Source organism: Achroia grisella, unplaced genomic scaffold (genome assembly GCF_030625045.1).
Source record: "Achroia grisella isolate CSIRO2021 unplaced genomic scaffold, CSIRO_AGI_Agris_v1 utg3749, whole genome shotgun sequence".
Classification (NCBI taxonomy): Eukaryota; Metazoa; Arthropoda; class Insecta; order Lepidoptera; family Pyralidae; genus Achroia; species Achroia grisella.
In genome coordinates this window covers 122376-147776 of record NW_026712827.1, presented here as the reverse complement: position 1 = coordinate 147776, position 25401 = coordinate 122376, and the positions used below count along the sequence as shown (strand labels likewise).

Sequence of the window (25401 nt, the reverse complement as noted above, 5' to 3'; positions counted from 1 at the left end):
CAAAGAAACTCAAAGTAAGCACTTTTGATAATCATCACTACATAGTATAAAACAAAGTCGCTGTCGCTGTCTGTTCGTCACTATGTATGCTTAAATCTTTAAAACTACGCAACGGATTTTGAAGCGGTTTTTTTAAATAGATAGATTAATTCTAGAGGAAGGTTTATATATATAACCAGCTATTCCGTACCTGCAAAAAAAACATATATTTTAACAGATATTTTGAATTTGAATTGAATTAGCAATCTCAACCAGCCAACAATAGGGAGAGCAGAGATACTTGAAGGCGGTTTAGTGAAATTAAATAAAAATATATTAAATAGACATACATATTATAAATAATGAAATATAACATACATACATATAATCTTATATATAAAATTCTCGTGTCACAGTTATCGTTCCCATACTCCTCCGAAACGGCCTGACCGATTCTCATGAAATTTTGTGAGCGTATTGAGTAGGTCTGAGAATCGGCCAACATCTATTTTGCATCCCCCTAAATGTTAAAGGGGTCATCATCATCATCATCATCGCAGCCCGGAAGACGTCCACTGCTGGACATGACGGCCTTTCCCCTCTTTCAGATCTCCACGACGATCGGTCCTGCGCTGCTCGCATCCCATCGCATGCATCGCATGCCTTCCAGCGATCTTGACCAGATCGTCGGTCCATGATATTAGCTGGAGGTAAGGATAATAAAATTGTTTGTATGAGCCACTTTTCTTTATTTTCCCAAAAATAGCCAAAAAAATTTATTCAAAGAACTTAATGTCAGCACTTTTGATAATCATCACTACATAGTGCCACTGTCTGTTCGTCAGTCGCAATTCTTCGGGCTATGTCGGTCAATTCTAGGTCCTATATATAACTGCGGATCCGTCCTGCAAAAAAAACATATATTCGATCACGCAGAGTAACTCCGAGCATAGCCCTCTACATTGCCCTCTGAGTGACTCTGAGATTGTTGATGAGGCCAATATTTAGCGACCACGTCTCTGTTCCGTAAGTCATCATATATACACACATTGGTCGTTGTTAGGGGTATGTCAATGACAATGTTAGGAGTAGTCCACCCCTAATTTTTTTTTTATTTTAAGGCAAAACAACGTTTGCCGGGATAGCTAGTATATATTATAAACAAATTACACATATAAATAAGATTATGCTGAGTCTTATTACAGTACTATGAGATACGACTTAAAATATATTCATTCACTCTTTTTTCTCTTCACGTTGCTTGTTTATAAGGTGGTTATCAAATCGATTTGGACCTATGGCATTCAACTGGGGGTCATTGGGCTCCTTATAATATGGTCGAGCGCAGTGATGGCTGGCTCATCCGTCATACTCGTGAACGAGTGCTGCTTGTAGGGACTGGTCTGCTCTTATCACTACGACTGATTTAATCTTATTGTATATTTATATTTGACCCAAAAAATGGAAATAGTGCTGATTGGTAGTTTGTATTCACACGTTTCGACTTGTAAATGTAAACTTACAAGGATTATTTAAACAAGCAACACACAAGTTTCTTGCTCGTTCATCTTGTGATGAGAAGTGATTCTTCCGAACGAGCGGTAGATAAAAAAAATTGTTATGACTATTCAAAAGTACTTAAATTAAGTTTATTTGAATAAATTATTTTCTATTCTATTCTATTCTACTGTGGTGGTGTGCAAAGAACGCTATCTTGAAGACCATTCTTAGGGCACTATGGTTTATAACCAACTCGGAAATACATCACTTTTCAAATTTATCCACAGTACGAGGAGTTTGTTAGCACATGCTCAAAATACAATGTTTGGCTGAGTGTCCACCTCAATGAACTAGCTCAGATGTTACTAACTGACAACCTCCCAAAACGCCTGAAGAGAACAGATTTACTGGATTTGTATAAGGAAAACTCCAGTTCTTAATTCCTGAAGGTATGCCGGAAGGCGTGTTTAAATAAGAAGTCTTGCACTGAATGGACTGCAGACTCTGATTGCCATTTGCCAACCAATCCGATTATAGTAGACGTACTGATCGCAGATAAAACAGGAACAAAAAAGAATAATTCTTTTTTTAAAAGTATATTTAGAAGGAAGTGCACGGATGTCTTCTGGGAGTGAGTTCCAGAGACGTGAAGCTTGTAAAAGAATAGAGTCGGTCATGAAACTCCTTTTATGGAGTGGCGTAGTCAGAACGAGGGAATTTTTAGAGTGCAGTTTACGGTCATGGGCATTCCTGAGATACTGAAATTTACATTTGACATTGCGTTCTATCTAATGAACTTATTACACTATCATACATATTTCTTTGCTATTAAGCAAATACGTTATCAATATTAGGGCATTGTTAATTATTATAATCAGCGAGGATAAAAAAACGAATGGACAATATTATAAAACGCAAAAAAGGGCTTGCACCTACGCCTATGGACAATAAAGGCCTAACTCGAAAAAAATAATATAATCAACTAACATTAAAAATCATTGAATTAATTAATGTTAGTTTTAATTGTTAGAGGCCTAAAATGCCCATTACAAGTTTTGAAGAAAGCATGTACAAACAAACACTTAAGCTGACCAGCTAAAATGTTTATATGTACACAGTATAATTAGTTAAATAGTGTTATAGACAAAAAAACAATAATATTAAAATACTTAACTGTTTAAATATAAACATATTTTCTTGAACTAAATAAAGATGATAAAACACATTTTCCCAATAAAACAATACCGAGCAGAGTCCATATTGACAAAGGCCAAAAACTTTCTTTAGTGCTTATTGATACAAAAAGGGCTCTAATGGAACGAGGGATTGCCTGACATCAGATTGGACAGAGGGGAAAAACGAAAATAAGAAATAAAGATGCAGATATGACAGTATCCACTTTTTACCCACTGTATATTCACTGAGCAGGCAAAAAGTAAACTTTATTACAGTTAATAAATGTTTCATTGGAGGATAATAGTTTCCAAATATTGAATTTCTTTTTAATGACGACCTCGGTGGTCTAGCGGTCTAGCACACCGCTTTACGACGGATGGTCGCGGGTTCGATTCCTCGCACGGCACAAACATTTGTATTCATGAGTACGATTGTTTGTATCGGTCTGGGTGTTTTCTATGTATAATATGTATATATTTACGAAAAAAATATATCTATGTATATGTATCAGTTATCTAGTATTCATAATACAAGTTTTAGCTAGCTTAACTTGGGTCTAGATAGCGCTGTGTGAATTGTCCTGAAATTATTATTATTATTATTTATTAATGATACTAATAAAACTAGGGACAAAATAGAAGTAAGTGATCAACGACTGAATTAGGAAATAACGAAAATTTTCATTACTGAAAAAGATAACTATTAAGTTGCAAGAAAAAGATAAAGGATCCTTTTCTTGCACATGGACTATGCACATATCATCGCAAGAACAAAATGAAAAACAAAAACAAAATTGTAATGTGTAAGAGTTGAAATATTGTCTTTTTATTTTATTTTGTTTTGTTCTCTTTATTTTATTTAAGTTTTATGTAATCAACAATTGATCTGGTATGTTTTTTATGAAATCAAACTAAAATATCTTAATTCGTCTGATATGTTAAATTCACTTTATCTGTAATAGTTAATTAATTATTTGGCAATTCTTTTGTGGACTCCCGCAATACAGTGCCTAGTGCGGGGTCCAATGTATAATCAACTTTTCAATTTTTTTATAGGTTTGAAAATGAATAAATAAATATCATACTGATCATACACAAACTCATAAACATATTAGCGATTATATGTGTAGTTCAAAAGACTTTTTTGTAAATTAAAGATTAAATTGTAATATTCATTTTATTAAAATGTATCTGTAGTTGAAAGACTTTGTTAATAATATATTTTTAATATCGGCAATATATTTTTAATATCGGGTGTGGATAATACAGATTAATTTGATTATTATATATGGAAAAAAATCGCCACAATACTTACGTCTTCTGGAGTAAATAGAGAGAACAATTTCCAGGCACGTTTTTTTCGGAAGATCTTCATTCCTATCAGACACATACTTCAACTAAGATTTTATGAGATATTTTATCAGCTTAATTACATAGTATAAAACAAAGTCGCCGCCGCTCTCTGTTCTAGCAGAGAGGGACTCACAGCCCTCACTGAGTTATAGACCGTTTTGTCTTCTTCATTAGTTTTAAATTATATTATTGTATGGGCAACAATTATATTAGTTTTTGTTTGAGACAAATAAAGATTATTATTATTATTATGTATGTTTAAATCTTTAAAACTACGCAACGGATTTTGAAGCGGTTTTTTTTAATAGATAGAGTGATTCTAGAGGAAGGTTTATATAATACATGTACACCCGTGCGAAGCCGGGGCGAGTAGCTAGTAAACAATAAATTGAAATGCTAAATCAAACTTCATTTATTGAAACTCAGAGAACTGTCATATCTGTGTAAACAGTCTGTGAGTATACTGACAGCAAAAGATTCTCATCTTCGCCAAATTCCGATACACTCGAGATTACGGGCATTTTGCCGAGACGGGAATTTCCTAAGAGGTGTTGGAGATTAATTTTATGGTGAAATCTGCTTAATATTTTTCTATCGCCTCCAATTTTCCTTCAAATATAGCTGCATAGAAAATATCGTCAATAAATCAGATTTGTCTTAAGGGTATGAAACTTTCAATGCATATTACAGATTTCGTCTTGAGAAATAAATTTGAAACTGATACGAGAATAAAGAGTTTTAGAATCTAAGTGTAGGATAGGTATGGTCTAAATTGTATTGTACATTATATTGAGATTTATTAGAAATTCATATTTGATCATTGATAATGTTTTGTGCTCTCCAGAATATATGAGCATTCCAATTATTGTAAAGGTTATTCTATTTAAGGATTATGGAAAGGGTTGATTAAGAAAGGAAGAAGGAGCTGTTCTTAATGAAATAGTTACTATTTCTGACTAAATTCTTAGGAATAGAAACTATATCAGCTGCTTTAGACAAATGAATCCAGATGCAGCTTAAACTTGATTTTTATGTATTTTACCCCGATTAATAAAGGTCTGTAAATAATCATTACACGTGGGAACGTAAGCGGACCTATACGGCCTTCTACAAACTTGTATAGTCTCTAAAAAACTACTTTATCATGAATGATAAAATATAACGTATATATTCTTTTACTTTTTTAAAAACCAAGTTCGTTTATTACGTACATTTTATAATTTGCATTAAAAAATACATAAAGCTCAAAATTTTCACCCTTCTACCAAATCCCCTATTTTTTAATAATATTAATTTCTATTGCAATACAACTTTTGCCGGGTCATATTATAGTTATTATACAAAATAATTTGTTATGCCCAACTTTATAAAGCATTCAAATTAGCATGCCATATTTACTAAGCTGTGTCATAAAATTTAATATATGTTAGAAGCACGCCAACTAATTCTGGCTCGTAGGTCTGACGGCGCGGCGCGTCGGTACGCCGCAACGTCCGCCGCAGCGCCAGCAGCCTACTGTACTCGAGTAATATTTGCATATATTATATAGATTAGATGCCTTTGCATATTACACGTACTCTTGTACATGCATGAATCAGCAATCACGCAGGAAATAATATATTAATAAATGTAGACAAAGATAACGAGCCACCAGCTCGCGCATATCCGTTTATGGGACACAGTCACCTAGATACATAAAATAATAATTGCATTTAATAATGTTTAGTAAGACAAATTCAATATTGTCTACTAGGCACTGCTGTATCTAAACTGTGTCACCCTACCTCACATTTTCCTACTTTTATTTAGTATATAAGATCATTATTTCTATGTACATATTGTCAGTTTATCATCATCTGTAATATACATCGTCTCGACCAACAACATCGTATCATTCACTCGCAACACCGTTCTTCAATCGTGCGTCCTTTAGCGTCTTTTTGTAATAATTAATTACCATATAATTTATAAATCTTAATCGTGTCTTTGGAAAAAAATCTATGGACAATTCTACAAAACTAAAATTGTAAACTGAACTGGAATAGGATCGTACTCGTCAATAATCAACTAATACCTAGGTGTCAAGACTCTTGGTCCGTGGGGTCCTACCGCTATAAGATTTTTTAAGGAAATAGCAATAAGGTTAGTCGACATCACAGAAGACCGAAGAGCTGGCAGCTACCTCGGACAAAGAATTAGTCTAGCCATTCAAAGTATCTTCGGAACCTTGCCTAAAGGGACTTCTTTTAATTATTATATTATATTTTTTAAGGTTTTTAACATTAGGTTCTTCGTTGTATAATTAAGTTATGTATATATATATATATATATATATGTATCAATCTGATTATTAAATACATAAGTAAATTAAGAAGTATCTGACGATGTGATGTTTGTCGCACTATCTCTGCTTTGCCGTTGACGGTGTCAATTTTAAGTGATATAATATCAGAGTGATATATCTTCAAGTGATACAATATCTAAGTGATATATCTTCAAGTGATACAATATCTAAGTGATATATCTTCAAGTGATACAATATCTAAGTGATATATCTTCAAGTGATACAATATCTAAGTGATATATCTTCAAGTCATATAATATCTAAGTGATATATTTTCAAGTCATATAAAACTAAGACTTACCAGCCTCCAGTCTCATGTCGCGGGAGAGTATAACTCCCACTGTGCTGGCGGCGCGACAGCGGTACACAGTTGCATGCACGTCACTGCGGTACTGGGCTGCTGAGAATGGCCCAAGCCACAGCGTGCCATTTGGTAAGGCTTCCCTGTTGAAACAAATTTTACATATATTACTAACAATTAGGTAAATTCACTAAAGTTTTACATAGTATATTAGTTTGGGATGTTAAAATACTGTAATTGAGTAAGTTTTCTAATAAAATCTGTGTTTAGCTTCTAGTAATAATGTTCACGTTTAGATATGTTGTAACAAAAGCGAAGGCAAGCATTTTGAACTCTTTGGATAGACTTGCGAGTTTCCTCCAACAATCTTGGATATAGGTATAAACTAACCATATATCCATCATCATCATCTGCTTCTTCCTTATCCCATTTATTTCTGGTCGGCGTAATATGTTTTTCTCTTCCATTCATCCCTGTTCGTAGTCATCGCGTTATTTACTTCCTTTCTTGCCATATCATCTTTCACACAGTCCATCCATCTCTTTTTCGGCCTTCCTCTGCCGTTATAAGCATCCACATCCATATGTAACACCTTTCTTAAAATATTATCCTCGTTCCTACTCATTACATTACAAACTAACCATATATCCATTTTTCCTTATTCATTTAATGTGAAATACGTAACTTTACGTTTCTTCTATTGCGTGTTTGTGACGGAATAACTGTAAGGATTCACTGTATGGCCTTTGCATATCAAAGTAGATTGCTCTTTGAATTGTCACAAACATAGTCACTTCCAAAGAACTGTGTGCTTTAATTAATCAAAGCGATTCCTGCACGTTTCATTTCCATTGAATCCGATGCCGTTTTAAATGCGAAATCATTTTAATAGAATGCTGAGTTTGAATAAGATTAATGACGAGCAATTTTTGCTTTGCAATGGAATAAAAGCGATGGTAATAGAGGGAAACATCGGCCGAATGCTGCGTTGATATGGGTCGACGCGATTTCATAATATCATTAATATTGTTAATAATAATAATAATAATCTCAGGACACTTCACACAGCGCCATCTAGACCCAAGTTAAGCTAGCTAAAGCTTGTGTTATGGGTACTAGATAACTGATACAAGTACATAGATATTTTTTTTCGTAAATACATACATATTGTACATAGATTCACCCAGACCGATACAAACAATCGTACTCATGCGAGCGATCGTGCGAGGAATCGAACCCGCGACCATCGGTCATAAAGCGGTGTGCTAGACCGCTAGACTACCGAGGTCGTTAAATTCTTGGATTTTAAAGAATACATACTCATAGTACTCATACCTATACAATAATCTACACAATTGGATACAATTGAATTGTCTGTTTGTATGTTCAAATTAATATCTTTTCAATAAATACAAATGAAAGTATACTCGTATACGGTATTTACATCATTTTTTTCCTTTTTTTTTTTCTTTGATTTTTTCTTCCGTACTATCTGCAATCAGCCAATTATCTTTTATCAGATTTTATATCTTTCGTTATCTGTCGCTTTGAGTTACCATATCCATTAATATGGTCCTCCTTTTATATACATCTGCTGTTTTAAATCGTAGCCAGACGTGACCTTTTCAGATTGCATACATAATAATAATAATCTCAGGACAATTCACACAGCAATCTAGACCCAATTAATTGCTAAAGCTTGTGTTATGGGTCCTTAATATCTTTTCAACTGATACAAATATATAGATTTTTTTTTTTTTCCTTTAAATACATACATATTATACATAGAAAATACCCAGACCGATACAAACAATCATATCATGAATAGTAATGTTTGTGCCGTGCGAGTTACCATCGAAACCATCGGTCGTAATAGCGGTGTGCTAAACCGCTAGACCACCGAGGTCGTCAAAATCCGTAGAGTCCAAGAGAGTTGTTGCTAAAGGGTTGGTATGGTGTTGAAGTCACATAAAAAATTATAATGTAAAGTTATTGTCTGTATTGAGTAAAAACAACATATGCATAATGACTAGGACCCTCATAGGACACTGCAAATTAAACAAGCATATGGCTAAACTAGGCCTAAGCACGACAAAAATCTCCAGATTCTGCCAAACTGAAGAGCAAACGCCACTACACATCCTATGTGGTTGTAGGCCACTCAAGCATAAACGAAATATCTCCTTTGGAACGTATACACTCTATTCCGAGGAGATAAAAACCATCGCTCCTAAGAATATCCTTCAATTCTTGTCCCCGACGGGTCTAGGTAGCGAACTTTGAAAATGGGCGAGCACAATAGATCTATATAGGTCGCAGTGCTACAGGTGCTACAAACATCTGACAATAGCCCAAACAACCCAAAAAAAAATTGTCTGTCTGTGTGTTTGATTTTAATAGTCTTTGCAACGACTATATTCATTTACATTGATTTTGACGGGTCTGTTACATGCAGATTGCTGATGTTTTACGAAGTAAATTCACTTTCATATTATACATTTTATTTATTTTCCACACGAACAAAGTCACTGGTAAAAGCTAGTAAGTATTTTCCAAGTCATAAAACATCTGTGGTTTATGTTATTAAAATTTTTATTAGTTTCATTTCCTAACTTTGGTTTACCCTTTGTTTTTAATAATCATAATTTTCTCAAGCTAGAGAGAGGGTGAGGGATCACCCTCTCTCTCTCTAGCTCGAGAAAAAATTAAGATCGACGACGACCTTGTACCATTTCGCCTACATGAGTAGTTCTGCCTTAACTGTCTTAACCACTAAACCGCTAAGCTGTTTAAGCTGTTTAGCGGTTTGAATTGAGCAATGGCATTGAAATGGTTTATATGACATTGAAATGGTTTATACGCCGTTATCCTTGGGAATAGCAAGAGAAGTACTACAGACATAGATCCTTACTAATATTATAAATAAGTAACTCTGTCTGTCTGTCTCGCTTTCACGCCAAAACTACTGAACCGATTCAAATGAAATTTAGTATACAGATAGTCTAGATCCTGAGAAAGGACATAGGCTATTTTATAACGTGAATAAAGGGTTGTAAGGGGTTGAAAAGGGAGATGAAACGTTTTTGACTATCAATATGACATTCAAAGTTTGTACTAATTTTACCGTTAAAGGGTAAAATAAAATAGGGGATGAAATGGAAATTCCTCATTCGTCCTCTTTTCCTTGAGAACGAAGTCGCGAGCACAGCTAGTTTAATATATTTCAGATTTGTAATATTATTCAGCCTTTTACCTATATATATATATATATATATTTCCATGCTGTTCATGCGCCACCTAGCACTATTGTTGTTTTTTCTCTATCTGGAAATGATTCAAACTTGTGGCGGCGTGGTGGGCGGGGTCAATCTACTCCCTCAAATATTGACCATATTCAAATGGGGACCGAAATTACGATGGCCTGAGCCGAGGTTCGAAACCCTATCAGTGCCCTCAGACTAAAGTCATTCGTCACTCGGGAGGTGGTTTTTAGCCGCTCTATAAGTACTTCCGCGGGTTTGGAGTGCCATCTGCGATCCATAAAGAGCGAGTGCACCGATAGGGATTCGAACCTCGCCACAGGCCGTCGTAATTTCGATCCTCGTTTGAAGTGGACCGGCGATCAATCAGAGGAGCATCATATATAACGCTACAGTGCTACAGTGCAATCAGATAATATTGTCAGCGTTGTGAACTACAAGTGGGATTTTTCGACAAATATTTGTTAGGCCTCATATCGATTTTGTCAAAAAATCTGATATTTTAAAAATATTAAAAGAAGGTAGTTTCATTATTACTCGGTATCGTTAAACTAGTTGCGTATAACCCCCACGCATATCTTCTCTGTATAAAGGGAGGGTTTTTGTAAGCCACGACACCCCCTCCGATCGATCCCCCGTCCAATTCAAACGGGGATCGATATTACGACGGCCTGAGCCGAGGTTCGAACCCCTAGCGGTGCTCTCAGACTAAAGTCGTAGCCGTGAGGCGAGAGTTGGCCTTCAGCCGCTCCAGAAGTCCTTCCGCGGGTTTGGAGTGCCATCTGCACTCGCCCCCTATCGTCCGGTGAAGCTGTAAAGGCCAGCTGCGGCCAACAGCATTAGAGTATTCCGAAAAAAATATCCACGGCATTCGATCTTTGAGCACAGGACGTGCTGATTGTATTTTAAATACTAAAGTGAATTGTGTTAGAGAAATAGAAATAGAAATAATCTTTATTCAAATAAACTCATTACAAGCACTTTTGAATAGTCATATTTTGATTCTACCACTCATTCGGAATGCAGATTCATCACAAGAACAATGAGCAAGAAACTTGCGTGTTACTCTTTTAAATAAATACACAGTAACAAGTATTAGGCATGCGGTAATCAACATAGAAACCGCTACGCACACATTATTTGTGTAATCAGATAATATTGTCAGTGCTATGGATTTAAAGTGTTTCTATAAAAGCACAAATTCTTCAATGTTATAGTAAGCTTTTTTGCAAAGGAACTGTTTTATTTGACATTTAAATCTTTTTTCTGGCAGATTTATAACAGACTCTGGTATTTTATTGTAAAACCTTACGCAATTGCCATAAAACGAATTACTAACTTTAGCCAAACGACATTTAGGTAAAATCAGTTTGTTATTGTTACGTAAGCTTTTATTAGTGCAATCACTAACTCTTTTGAAACTGTCTATATTCTTCCTGGCATAGATGATATTTTCATAAATGTATTGAGACATAATTAAATTAAAGCCATATAGTTGTTACTTTGTTATAATACATACTTTTACTCTACATAGAGTTGATATTTCTTATACATTATTATCGTGTAATTTAATAAAGAAATGGATCTGCAAAATGACGCGTACTTCGATGAACCGTATTGTACAAATGTCAACTAATTATATCCTCACTGTACTGGCTGTAAGCGTACTAACTACATTAATTAGATGGAGTAAATATGAGTTCATTAGGCCTCTAATTATGGGCTCGTCATGCGCCGAGTGTCACAGAACCGACGTATCTTCGTTAGGGTAGTGAGTCGACTGTAACCGTAATGTCATATGTGATATAACAATTTACATGCAATTTTTGTCCGAATGCTAAAGAAATAGAGTATGTTTTGGGATAATTATTATGATTATCTAAGCCAAGTATCGTTTAGAAAAAGTTAATAGGTCTTTTATGGGAATAGGTATAAAAATTTACAATAAGATACCAAAGGATATGTTGGAATTACCCTTAAATAAATTCAAAACATCTGTTAAATCACATTTACTGAGCAAAGCCTATTACTCACTAAACGATTACTTGAATGACGAGCGATCATGGCAATAGTTGTTCATGCACTGAATTTTCATTTAATGTTAGACATAGACACCTATATAAATATACATTGTAAATAAACTGGCTTTAAAAAAAAGTAATTCAATTGAGTTTCTTGCCAGTTCTTCTCAATTGGATCTATATACCAAACTGGACGGTAGGGAAAAAAAATAAAATTAGAATGTAAAAAATTGACGTTCATAAGCGGCTAAAATGTCCTACATGAATAAATGATTTTTGAATTTGAATTTGAATTTGAATTTCAAGTCCAAAGGTAAGATTTTCGTATTAAATGCAATGATTTTGAGATCTAAGATAGAGTTGGCTGTAACTGTAATGTCATATGTAATATAACAATTTACATGCAATTTTTGTCCGAATGCTAAAGAAATAGAGTATGTTTTCCAATAATTATTATGATTATCTAAGCCAAGTCCAAATGTAAGATTTTCGTTTTAAATGCAATGATTTTGAGATCTAAGATAGAGTTGGCTATAACTGTAATATAACAATTTACATGCAATTTTTGTCTGAATGCTAAAGAAATAGAGTATGTTTTCCGATAATTATTATGATTATCTAAGCCAAGTCCAAAGGTAAGATTTTCGTATTGACTGCAATGATTTTGAGATCTAAGATAGAGTTGGCTGTAACTGTAATGTCATATGTAATATAACAGTTTAGATGCTATTTTTGTCCGAATGCTAAAGAAATAGAGTATGTTTTGCGATAATTATTATGATTATCTAAGCCAAGTTCTAAGGTAAGTAAGATTTTTGTATTAAATGCAGTGATTTTGAGATCTAAGCCAGAGTTGGCTGTAACTGTAATGTCATATGTAATATAACAGTTTAGATGCTATTTTTGTTCGAATGCTAAAGAAATAGAGTATGTTTTGCGATAATTATTATGATTATCTAAGCCAAGTTCAAATGTAAGATTTTCGTTTTAAATGCAATGATTTTGAGATCTAAGATAGAGTTGGCTATAACTGTAATATAACAATTTACATGCAATTTTTGTCTGAATGCTAAAGAAATAGAGTATGTTTTCCGATAATTATTATGATTATCTAAGCCAAGTCCAAAGGTAAGATTTTCGTATTGACTGCAATGATTTTGAGATCTAAGATAGAGTCGACTGTAACTGTAATGTCATATGTAATATAACAATTTACATGCAATTTTTGTCCGAATGCTAAAGAAATAGAGTATGTTTTCCAATAATTATTATGATTATCTAAGCCAAGTTCTAAGGTAAGTAAGATTTTTGTATTAAATACAGTGATTTTGAGATCTAAGCCAGAGTTGGCTGTAACTGTAATGTCATATGTAATATAACAGTTTAGATGCTATTTTTGTCCGAATGCTAAAGAAATAGAGTATGTATTCCAATAATTATTATGATTATCTTGACGACCTTGGTGGTATAGCGATCCAGCACACCGCTTTATGTCCAATTGTCGCGGGTTCGATTCCTCACACGGTGCTAACATTTGTATTCACGAGTATGATTGTTTGTATCGGTCTGGGTATTTTCTATGTATAATATGTATGTATTTACGAAAAAAAAAAATCTATGTATTTGTATCAGTTATCTAGTACCCATAACACAAGCTTTAGCTAGCTTAACTTGGGACTAGATGGCGCTGTGTGAATTGTCCTGAGATTATTATTATTATTATCTAAGCCAAGTTCTAAGGTAAGTAAGATTTTTGTATTAAATGCAGTGATTTTGAGATCTAAGCTAGTACATTTTATATTAATACTAGCTGTTCCGCGCAACTTTGTCTACATTTCATTTCCCCACCCTTTGCAACATTTTTCATTGCAGCTTGGTCGTAGCGTAATGTTATGTAGCTTAATGCCGTCCTCGACAAATGGACTATCCAACACAAAAATAATTTTTAACCTGAACCAGTAGTTCCTGAGATTAGCGCGTCCAAACAAACAACCAAAATCTTCAGTAGAACAAATTAATTACCTAATAAACTTATTCGTAATATTATTGACGACCTCGGTGGTCTAGCGGTTTAGCACACCGCTTTAGGTCCGATGGTCGCGGGTTCGATTCCTCGCACGGCACAAACATTTGTATTCATGAGTATGATTGTTTGTGTCGGTCTGGGTGTTTTGTATAATATGTATGTATTTACAAAAATCTATATGTGTCATTTATCTAGTACCCATAATACAAGCTTTAGCTAGCTTAACTTGGGTCTAGATGGCGCTGTGTGAATTGTCCTGAGATTATTATTATTATTATTATAGTAGTCGTATTAGAACTGCAAAATTCAATAGTAAATGCAGGTAGTTTGTCATTACATATAACATAATAAACCAAAACTCAATACGCAACTGCACCGGATATATCGTATAAATTTGTTTATTCCTATAGTCGAACGGACACCGAAACTCGCTGGTTGAGTTTTTACAATTTGCATGAAAATTGTTGTTCAGCCACGCGTATGCACAATTATTGGTGCGGACGCGGACATGCCGGCTATCGATTCGATGCCACGTCAGTGCCATACAGCCGGGAATTCACTTATCGGGTAGATAATTTGAATATTATGTCGGTAAGCAGCTCAAACGCTGTCGGCCACAGATGTCGCCACTCTTACACGAATAACTATTGAATAATATATAAATAGTATTTTTGTTTTTGTAACAATAGTTTTTGTAGATTAAACGCCTACTGAATGTAGATAGCAATAACTAGGTATTAATATTGTAATGGGTGAAAACTGTGATCGGTACAGCCTATGCTGTAAATAATATAATTGACGTAGTGGAGTAACCTGAAACAGTCATGCTCGCTATAAAGTTCAAACTTGTGGCGGCGTGGTGGGCCGGGTCGATGTGCTCCCTCTAATATGGTTGAGTACAATGATGGCTGACTCATACGTCATACTCGTGAACGGGTGCTGCTTGTGGGGACTGGTCTGTTCAGGTTGTGAACACTGATTAAATTTTTTGTTCTTTGCGATAGCATATGCTGGTGGTCACTCTATTCTCCCAAATATGAATTTTAAAAACTATATTTATTGTAAACATGTTCCACTATTATTTGAAAAGAATACGAGCTGAGTTTCTTGTCAGTTCTTCTCATCTCGATATCATTCCGAACTGACGGTAGATTTGACATATCATAAGAGTCTGTTATTGATATTTATATTCATATACCGTTTTTTACGGTTATTTCAATATTACAAACAGACACTCCAATTTTATTTATATGTATAGATTAAGATGAAAATCGACATCCATTTTTACGAAATCATGACGTTAGACTACGTCTCTCTAGAGATCTGGATATGACTAGTAAGATATATTTGTGAAAGCGATTTTGTTACCTTATTACATTTTATCGGATTATTCAATTTCAGGGAATTATAGAATAAGTTTTTTGTTAGTTCTCAACTAGAAAGTAATCCGAACTGGCGGTAGATTTGACATATCATAAGAGTCTGTAATATGTCTACATGAATAGATAAATATTTTGAATACATAAATATTTTGATTTGATTTGATAATTTTTTTAGAAATTCTAATAAATAATCTAAATTATGTGTATATAACTCAAAGGTGACATAGTGACATAGTGATCTATTAACGCACAGCCCAAACCACTGGACGGATCGGGCTGAAATTTGGCATGCAAATAGATATTATGACGTAGGCATCCGCTAAGAAAGGATTTTGATTAATTCTACCCACAAGGGGATAAAATAGGGGATGAAAGTTTGTATGAAACTTTGTCAATTTTAAACCGATCGTTTGAGACTTTGCATGCGTAAAGCTACTATGACGTAGGCATCCCCTAAGAAAGGATTTTGATAAATTCCACCCCTAAGGGGATAAATTAAGCGAAGCCGCGGACAAGATCTAGTATTACTATATTTCCTATTACTTGTTATTACGAAATAAATGGTTGTATTGTGACAATGTCGTCGGTACAGTTATAATCATTTGTCCGTAATCTATTATAAGACGCGGGTGATGCTTTGGATGTTACCAGGAATCCATAAAAGGTCAGTCATATCACGCCCATACCTTTCTTTGTTGTTATACTTCGACAGCTGTCCAAACGTACAACCTACATGTACCTGTTATTTTGTAGGATATTTTTAGTTTGGAATAGAGCAACTGGTAACAAGTGTAGTATCAGTTGGCAGCCTTTATTCGTAAGATCAAAGTGGAGAGAAAATATCTATCGCCATGGATTACATCAAAGCTAGAGATGGAATATACATATATTGTCAATATTTATGCAAAGAAATATCAAATATATATATATATATACCCACAAGAAAACACATATTAACATCTCCCATCGATCGCCCGCCCAATTCAAACGGGATCGGAATTACGACAGCCTGAGCTGAGGTTCGAACCCTATCGGTGTTCACAGGCTAAAATCGTATCCATCAGGCAGGATTTAGCCTTCAGCCGCTCCATAAGTCCTTCCGCAGTTTTGGAGTGCCATTGCACTCGCTCTCTATCGTCCGGTGAAGCTGTAAAGGCCATCTGCGGCCAACAGCATTAGAGTAGTCAAAAAAAAATTTAACGTTACAGTTACCAGAAAATCACCTCAAATTACGTGTCATGGTAAGGAAGACTGATGGAATACTGAAGGAACTACATATTATAGAGCCACAAGTAAAATATTAAAAACTAGGTAGCGATCAGATAAACGACTCCGGCTGACAGAGACGTATGGCCACGTGTCTGAATACGCCCCAGATATTAATGGGCTGACGCTGTACGGGCCACAGTCCAACTCAGGTCCGTTTGTTTGTTCTTGACATTTGTGGATTTTCAATTATTATTGAAGAATTCGTTAACGATAATAATGTTTTTATAGAAAAACTTAAAATCCATAGCGTTGCCAATATTATCTGATAATAATAATGAGTACTTAGCGATTTCTATGTTGATTATCGCATGCCTCTTACTTGTTATACTGTAATTATTTATATAAAAAAATATTCAAAAGAGCAACACACTAGTTTCTAGCTCATTCTTCTTGTGATGAATCTGCGCACCGAGTGGTAGAATAAAAATATGACTATTCAAAAGTGCTTGTAATGAGTTTATTTGAATAAAGATTATGTCTATTTCTATTTACTAATTTTTTTTATGGATGATAATGGAATGATGCACCCGCCTGCGCTAACGGTTTACGCTGGCGGGGCACCAGTAGGAGATGATAAGTTGTGCATGAGATCAGGTCAGTTAGGCCATCATGTCAAATTCAACAAGAATTTATCACGATGGTTTCCAGGGGGAAACACGTGGAGGTCAACCTGAAATGGTACAACCTTATTACTGAATTCGCCGATGAAAATATATATTTTTTATATTATAGCCTACTAGCTGTGTCCGCGATTGTATCCGCGTGAATTAGTGACCATGGATGGCAAAAAACCCCATAAATGGCAAAGAAAAAAGTTTCATGGTTCTAGCTTCAAAAACGACGCCAAAACCTTTATCCCTATCCTATATCCTATCCTATATCCTATTTAATATATTCGGTTAATCTCTGAAATCGATTTTGACGGGTTTTTATTGACAGGTAGCTGATGTAATAATGAGTAACTTCGGCTACATTTATTATAGAAAAATAAAGTTGAATTCCACAGAGACGAAGTCTCGAGTACAGCTAGTTCATAATATTATTTGTTTATTACTATCATTGTATACATGGAACAACCATGTTATCATCATCATCATCACCTCAGCCCGGAAGACGTCCACTGCTGGACATAGGCCCCCAAAGATCTCCACGACGATCGGTTCTACGCAGCTCGCATCCAATGCCTTCAGCGATCTTGACCAGATCGTCAGTCCACCTTGCTGGAGGCCTTCCCACGCTTCTTCCGGTCCAAAGTCGCCACTCGGACTTTATTGCCCCAACGGCCATATATCCTACGAGCTATGTCTGTCCGTCCCTATATATGTATGCTTAAATCTTTGAAATTACACATTGGATTTAGAAGCGTTTTTTTTAATAGATAGAGTGATTCAAGAGGAAGGTTTATGTATATAATACATGTACACCCGTGAGAAGCCGGTGCGAGCAGCTGGTCTATACATATAAATAAAATTGGTGTGTCTGTCTGTAATATTGAAATAACCGTTTTTTACTACATGTATGATACACCAAAATAACATTTAAATTACAATTTTTGTCTGTCTATCTGTCGGTCTGTTTGTTCCGGCTAATCTCTGAAATGGCTGGACCGATTTTGATGGGACTTTTTTTGGCAGGTAGCTGTTGTAATAAGGAGTAACTTAGGCTACTTTTATTTTAGAAAAATATATAAGTTAAATTCCACGCGGACGAAGTTACGGGAACTAGTCGCACATACAAATACAATAGAACCAACGTCCAGATAACGTAATAACACATCCTCGGGACCTCTAACAAGAGCTCAGTGGTGCGTAAATGTCTCGTTGCCACTACGTAAAGATGGGCATTCACAATGTTAAATTGTAAAAAATAAAATATGTAACTTTTATAGAGTTAATTTTATACTGCTCGCCCCGGCTTCGCGCGGGTGTACATGTATTATACATATAAACCTTCCTCTTGAATCACTCTATCTATTAAAAGAACCGCTTTAATATCCGTTGCGCAGTTTTAAAGATTTAAGCATACATACAAACAGCGACAGCAACTTTATTTTATACTATGAATTAAATATCAGTTTCAGGTTTATTATAAACGACTAAAGTTTCAGATCGAAATTAGTTTGTGAACTAACTAAAACAAGTAGTAATGTAATTTTCAGTACTGAATATGGATTGTTTTGTTCAATAATAATATCATTGGAGTGTGTAAATTTAAAAATTTTCTGCGTAGGACTGTCCACCGCTATACTGTCGAAATGAAAAAGATTTTCATTTGTATTTTCTATTTCTAGAATCATTCAATATGAAACTGATTGGATTTTTATATGTTTTTTCAATCGATAGGCTCATGAACGTTGTTCGGTACTGTAAAAAAATTACGTGATGATGAGTGAGTGAAGTGGAAATAGAAATAGAAATAATCTTTATTCAAATAAACTTAATATAAGCACTTTTGAATAGTCAAGTTTTTTTATTCTACTGCTTATTCGGAATGCAGACTCATCAAGAAGAATGAGCAAGAAACTTCGGTGTTGCTCTTTTAAATACATTTTCGTTTAATTATATTTAATTAACAACAGGGATTAGGCATGCGACAATCAATATAGAAACCGCTACGCACTTAATCTCAGTTCAATCAAATAACATTGTCAGCGCTATGAATTTTAAGTTAGATATTTTCTACAAAAATATTACTATCATTTATAAATTTTTCAATTTTATAATAAGCTTTTTTACAGAGAAAATATTTTATAAGACATTTAACCTTTTTTCTGGCAAATTGAGTACAGACTCTGGCAGTTTGTTGTAAAACCTTACGCAGTTTCCATAAAACGAATTACTGACTTTCGTCAAAGTACGTCACTCAGGTAAAACTAGTTTGTTGATATTACGTAAGCTTTTAACTGTGTAATCACCTACTTTTTTAATATGTATGGATATTATTTAATCAGTGATATTTGCTTTTCCTAAAGGGTTATTGCACATAAGGATTTTCCGAAAATAAATAAAATTAATAAAAAATAATAATATACGTATCGATTTTTACTTAATTTTATCCTTCGCTATTTGTATTGCCATAAAATCCTAAATATGTATCGCTGAACAACATTTAATTAAACGTGGAATTTAATTTTATTTTTCTAAAATAAAATATTTTTTCTACAACAAAGGTAGCCTAAGTTACTCTTTATTACATCAACTATCTGCCAAAAAAAGCACTATCATAATCGGTCCAGCCATTTCAGAGATTAGCCGGAACAAACAAATAGATAGACATATGGACAAATAATGTAAAAAATGTTATTTCGGTGTATGTTTCGTATTTATATTCATATGCATGTAGTAAAAAACGGTTATTTGAGTATTACAAACAGACACTCCAATTTTGTTTATATGTATAGATAAGCAGAGTTATGTTATGGGTACTAGACAGCTGATAATACTTAATTCTTTTTAATATACATAGAAAACACCCAGAACGATACAAACAATCATACTCATGAATACAAATGTTTACACCGTGCGAGGAATCGAACCCGCGACCACCGGAAGTAAAGCGGTGTGCTAAACCGCTAGTCCATCGAGGCCGTCGTATAATATTGTCTATAACATTACTTAGATACTTGTAAATGGTAACATTGATTACTATTTAAATGTAGAAGAAAATATAGTACCTATAAATATATTTTAGCGACGTAATTACTCAACATAGAGATGTTCGTAGCTCGTAGCTCTGACAGCATCCCAAACCGCATGGCAGATGTCGTCAATTCGCACCGGAGATACATGCGGTTAGAGAAATGTGACAAAACGAGAGAGTTGAGACGTAACGAGCCACCTCGCAGGTTATATGGCCCTTTAATTTAACTTTTATCGTACTCGACTTTAATTTCAGTTGCGCAATTTGTTCATGCGCGAAATAGGTACGGGTTTTGTTATTTACTCGACAGTGACAATTGTGGGGAGTGGAGTTCTCAGTTTTTTTACTCTTAATGGATGGTGCGGAAATATAAGATACCAAAGGATATACTGGAATTATCCTTAAATGTACCTATAAACCTATAAATCTTACGGTTAAGTAGTTGTATATATATGTTTAATGTTTATATTTATTTTATTTTGTTATTTCTAGTATATGTAATTGGTTTGTATTTATTAGTTGTAATTTTGTTTTAATTATTATCATTAATATTTTAAACAGTGCTCTCTCTCTCCCCCTTTTATATATATATATATTTGGTGCCACTGAAAACCAGCTGTATGTTCACCTAGGACATACATTAAAGCTGAGTGGAGCCATTTCAGTGCATTTTTGGATGTAAAAAATTAATAAATAATTTTTCAATTAATATAGGATTATTTTATGTTTATTTTTAATTATCTACACGGTAAATTAAGTTTAATTATATGTACATTTTATTTGCTCTTTTTTTTTCGTTTGTTGTTTATATTGTATTTTTTATATTGCACTGCATCCCCTAAGAGAGATTTTGATAAATTCTACCCCTAAGGGGATAAAATAGGGGATGAAACTTTGTCAATTTTAAACCGATCGGATAGAGACTTTGCATGTATAAAGCTACTATGACGTAGGCATCCCCTAAGAAAGGATTTTGATAAATTCTACCCCTAAGGGGATAAAATAGGGGATGAAAGTTTGTATAAATCTTCTTAGATTTTGTAGGCCCTAATTTTTTACACACACTAAATAAAAGTATAGCCGCAAAAACTATACCTAATTAATACTAATACTTACTACTACGTGAGTGAAGCCGCGGGCAAAAACTAGTTTAAAATAAAGGTACAGGTAATACTGGTAGAACTCACTGTACGGTTGGAAACGAATTTATCATAAGACCATGCAATAAAACAAATATGTAAATATTAAGAACTAATACGGGAATTAACGAAAAATGGCTGTTTGCTTAATTTATATGAGGGCGAAGTGTCTCTACAATCTTCTAAAGAATCTTGCCTTATCTTGGACTACAATAAATTATATTCTAGAACGTGTATTTAAAGCTGCAATAGCAGGCCTACCAGATAGGTTGAGCAGGGAAGAAACACACAACAGTTGAGTGACGTGTGTCGGCAAAGGGACTCCTTAAACCGACACCCTGGTGACAAGTACCGGGAATTGCTCGGAGTTTATCTCTCTGCCATACTATGGACCTCTCTTACTTTTTTTGACTAGTCAAATTAATTTCAGTCGTCAATCATTTCTGATTCACAGATATTTTGAATGCTATACAGTTTTAAAGTATATAATACTTTCATATTTTGAAGTATAGAGTAATTGTTTAAATTTATGATACTCCGCAATGAGAGGAGCCCGAGGCATTGTTGGAAACGCTTTAACTGGCTTTCAGTTATCTTAACTGGTGAAATGTTTCAGTTAATAAATAAACTAGAAATCCACCGCCCTAGTGATAAACAAAGAGCCTTTTGTACGGCAGAGGCAAACTTCAGCTTATTGTTTCGTGAATCAGAAAAGTTTCCCAATCTCTTGTTAATCCCTGTTGGCGCCATTTTGTAATGGCGTGAACATTAAACATCGTCTTACGCAATATCCGATTCCTGAGAGTTCAAATAATTAATTACGATCTTTAATTGTTTGTTTCTGTTTATATTAAAAAATAATATTATAAAAAATATATTAATACTAGCTTTTGCTGGCTTCGCTCGCGTTAATTTATCCCCTTAAGGGTGGAATTTATCCAAATCCTTTCTGAAGGAATGCCTACGTCATAGTAGCTTTATGCAAGCAAAGTCTCAGCCCGATCGGTTTAAAATTGACAAAGTTTCATACAAACTTTCATCCCCTATTTTATCCCCTTGGGAGTAGAATTAATCGAAATCCTTTCTTAGCGGATGCCTACGTCATAACATCTACCTGCATGCCAAATTTCATCCCGATCCGTCCAGTGGTTTGGGCTGTGCGTTGATAGATCACTATGTCAGTCACCTTTGAGTTATATATATACATATATAGATAATGAAATAATTTTAGCTCTAGTTTTTTAATAATATAGGTGCATGTTTAGGTGAAATAAAATCTTTTAGATACGTTTGAATTTATCTGTTAAAATAAACATATAAATAAAAATCTTTGTATTTGTTATGGTCAAATATAAATATACAATAAGATCTTTGTATTTGTTATGGTCAAATATAAATATACAATAAGATCAAATCATTCGTAGTGATAAGAGCAGACCAGTCCCTACAAGCAGCACTCGTTCGTGAGTATGACGGATGAGCCAGCCATCACTGCGTTCGACCATATTTTAAGGAGCCCAATGTCCCGGTCCACCACGCCGTCATAAGTCTGCAAATTTTAGTGAGCAAGACTACTCATTCCACTCGACCACGTCATAGCTACTTATAATTACTATATGCTTATCTCGGTTAATATCATTTCAGCATTGAAACATACATATCACGGGGAGTGTTCTGAGGAATTGTTCGGATTAATACCAGCTGCTGAGTTTCACCACCGTACCACCCGCCAGAAACTGAAATACCATCCTGATCATCTGGATGAATGGCGGTCTTCCACAGTGCGGTTTTCTAGAAACCTTTTGCCACGCACAACCACATTGTGGAATCACCTTCCAGCAATGGTATTTCCGAACCGATACGATATTGAAACCTTCAAGATATGAGCTCCTTTTTAAAAGGCCGACAACGTACTTGCAATTCCCCTGGTGTTGCAGGTGCTTATGGGCGGCGGTAATCACTTACCATCAGGTGAGCCGCATGCTCGTTTGTCCCCAGTGATATATAAAAAAAATACATCATCATCATCATCGCAGCCCGGAAGACGTCCACTGCTGGACATAGGCCTCCCCCAAAGATCTCCACGACGATCGGTCCTGCGCTGCTCGCATCCAATATCTTGATATAATAAATAATAATATAATAATATGATTTATTTATTTCTCCTCATAAACATGATGGTAACAATACATGTAATATTCTTTATAGTAAAAGACTTAAGTTTATTACTTATATTAACATATCTTGTATATAAAATTCTCGTGTCACAGTTTTCGTTCCCATACTCCTCCGAAACGGCTTGACCGATACTCATGAAATTTTGTGAGCGTATTGAGTAGGTCTGAGAATCAGCCAACATCTATTTTTCATTCCCCTAAATTTTAGGGGTAGTCCACCCCTAATTTTATTTTTTATTTTAAGGCAAAACAACGTTTGCCGGGACAGCTAGTATATATATAATAATAATAATAATAATAATAATAATAATAATCTCAGAACAATTCACACAGCGCCATCTAGACCCAATTTAAGCTGGCTAAAGCTTGTGTTACGCCTACTAGATAACTCATACAAATACATAGAATTTTTTTTCGTAAATACATACATATTATACATAGTAAACACCCAGACCGAGACAAACAATCATACTCATGAATACAAATGTTTGAACCGTGCGAGGAATCGAACCCGCGACCATTGGACGTAAAGCTGTGTGCTAAACCACTAGACCACCGAGGTCGTCGAATATATATATATATCGTATATACTTAAATCATACTATGTTATACATCTGTGTTTGAAATATTTTTCTCTGCAATTGACAGATATCAATTGAAAAGGGTTAAAGAAAGTATTGTAACATATAAGTACGGAACCATGTTGTGTGAAACTTACTTTCACTTATCGAGGTCTCGTAAAAAGTTTACAAAATATAATTTTATTATATTACACAGAACTCGTGAAGCTATATTTTTTTGTGAATCCATTTTTTTATTGTTCCACTTTTATATAGGTACCATTTTAAACAGGTAATAATAATAATTAATAATAATAATAATAGTAATATCTCAGGACAATTCACACAGCGCCATCTAGTCCCAAGCTAAGCAGAGCTTGTGTTATGGGTACTAGAAAACTGATATAAATACATGAATAAATTAAAAGTAGCCTAAGTTACTCTTTATTGCATCAGCTACCTGCCAATAAAAGTCCCGTCAAAATCGGTCCAGCCATTTAAGAGATTAGCCGGAACAAACAGACCGAAAGACAGACAGACAAAAATTGTAAAAAATATTATTTTACCATGTACCAAATGTATAAGTATTCTATGATGTATATCATATGCATGTAGTAAAAAACGATTATTTCAATATTACAAACAGACATTCCAATTGTATTTATATGTATGTATACATGTACACCCGCGCGAAGCCGGGGTGAGTAGCTAGTTATGATATAAAATAAACTAATTATACATTAAAAATATGATAACAAAGAGGACTTAAATTAACCATATTACCGAAGTCCATTAAATCTTCCCTCATCGCTGCGCTGAGTGAAAAAAAATCTTGTTTTAATTAAAAAAAAGGTGCCTAAAATACATTTAAAACGTTCTTAGCCGTTATCCGGTCCATAATGGACGGTTATTCTCCGGAGCTTTCTTACGAAAATTGCGCGATCGCCGTTCCTACAAAAGGTAGGTTCGTTACTGTGTTATGGTCCTTCGAGCCGGATTCCGTTTTTTGTAACTGTTATTTTTACGACAATAATAAGTACCTTCCATTGTTATTTGTCTTTAAATGGACCGAGTTAACCGTGTCTACGCATGATATGTCGGATTAGTCGGATTCTAACAATAGCACCTAAAAAAATTGCCATATTCATGCACTGACGTTAATAGAATAGAATAGAAAATCATTTATTCAAATAAACTTAATTTAAGCAGTTTTTAATAGTCATAACAATTTTTTTTATCTACCGCTCGTTCGGAATGCTGTCTCATTACAAGAAGA

General features: G+C 34.5%; 1 protein-coding gene across 1 annotated transcript in view; it reads right to left on the bottom strand.

Moving 5' to 3' along the window:
- The window catches only part of LOC131844054 (cell adhesion molecule Dscam2-like), a gene marked incomplete at its 3' end in the record, with an annotated part of 141510 nt that overhangs the window by 54183 nt on the left and 61926 nt on the right, over window positions 1-25401 (bottom strand). Inside the window, exon 4 of the mRNA XM_059192834.1 lies at window positions 6653-6795. Coding sequence (XP_059048817.1) covers window positions 6653-6795 — 143 coding nt within the window. The remainder of the gene's footprint in view (window positions 1-6652; window positions 6796-25401) is intronic.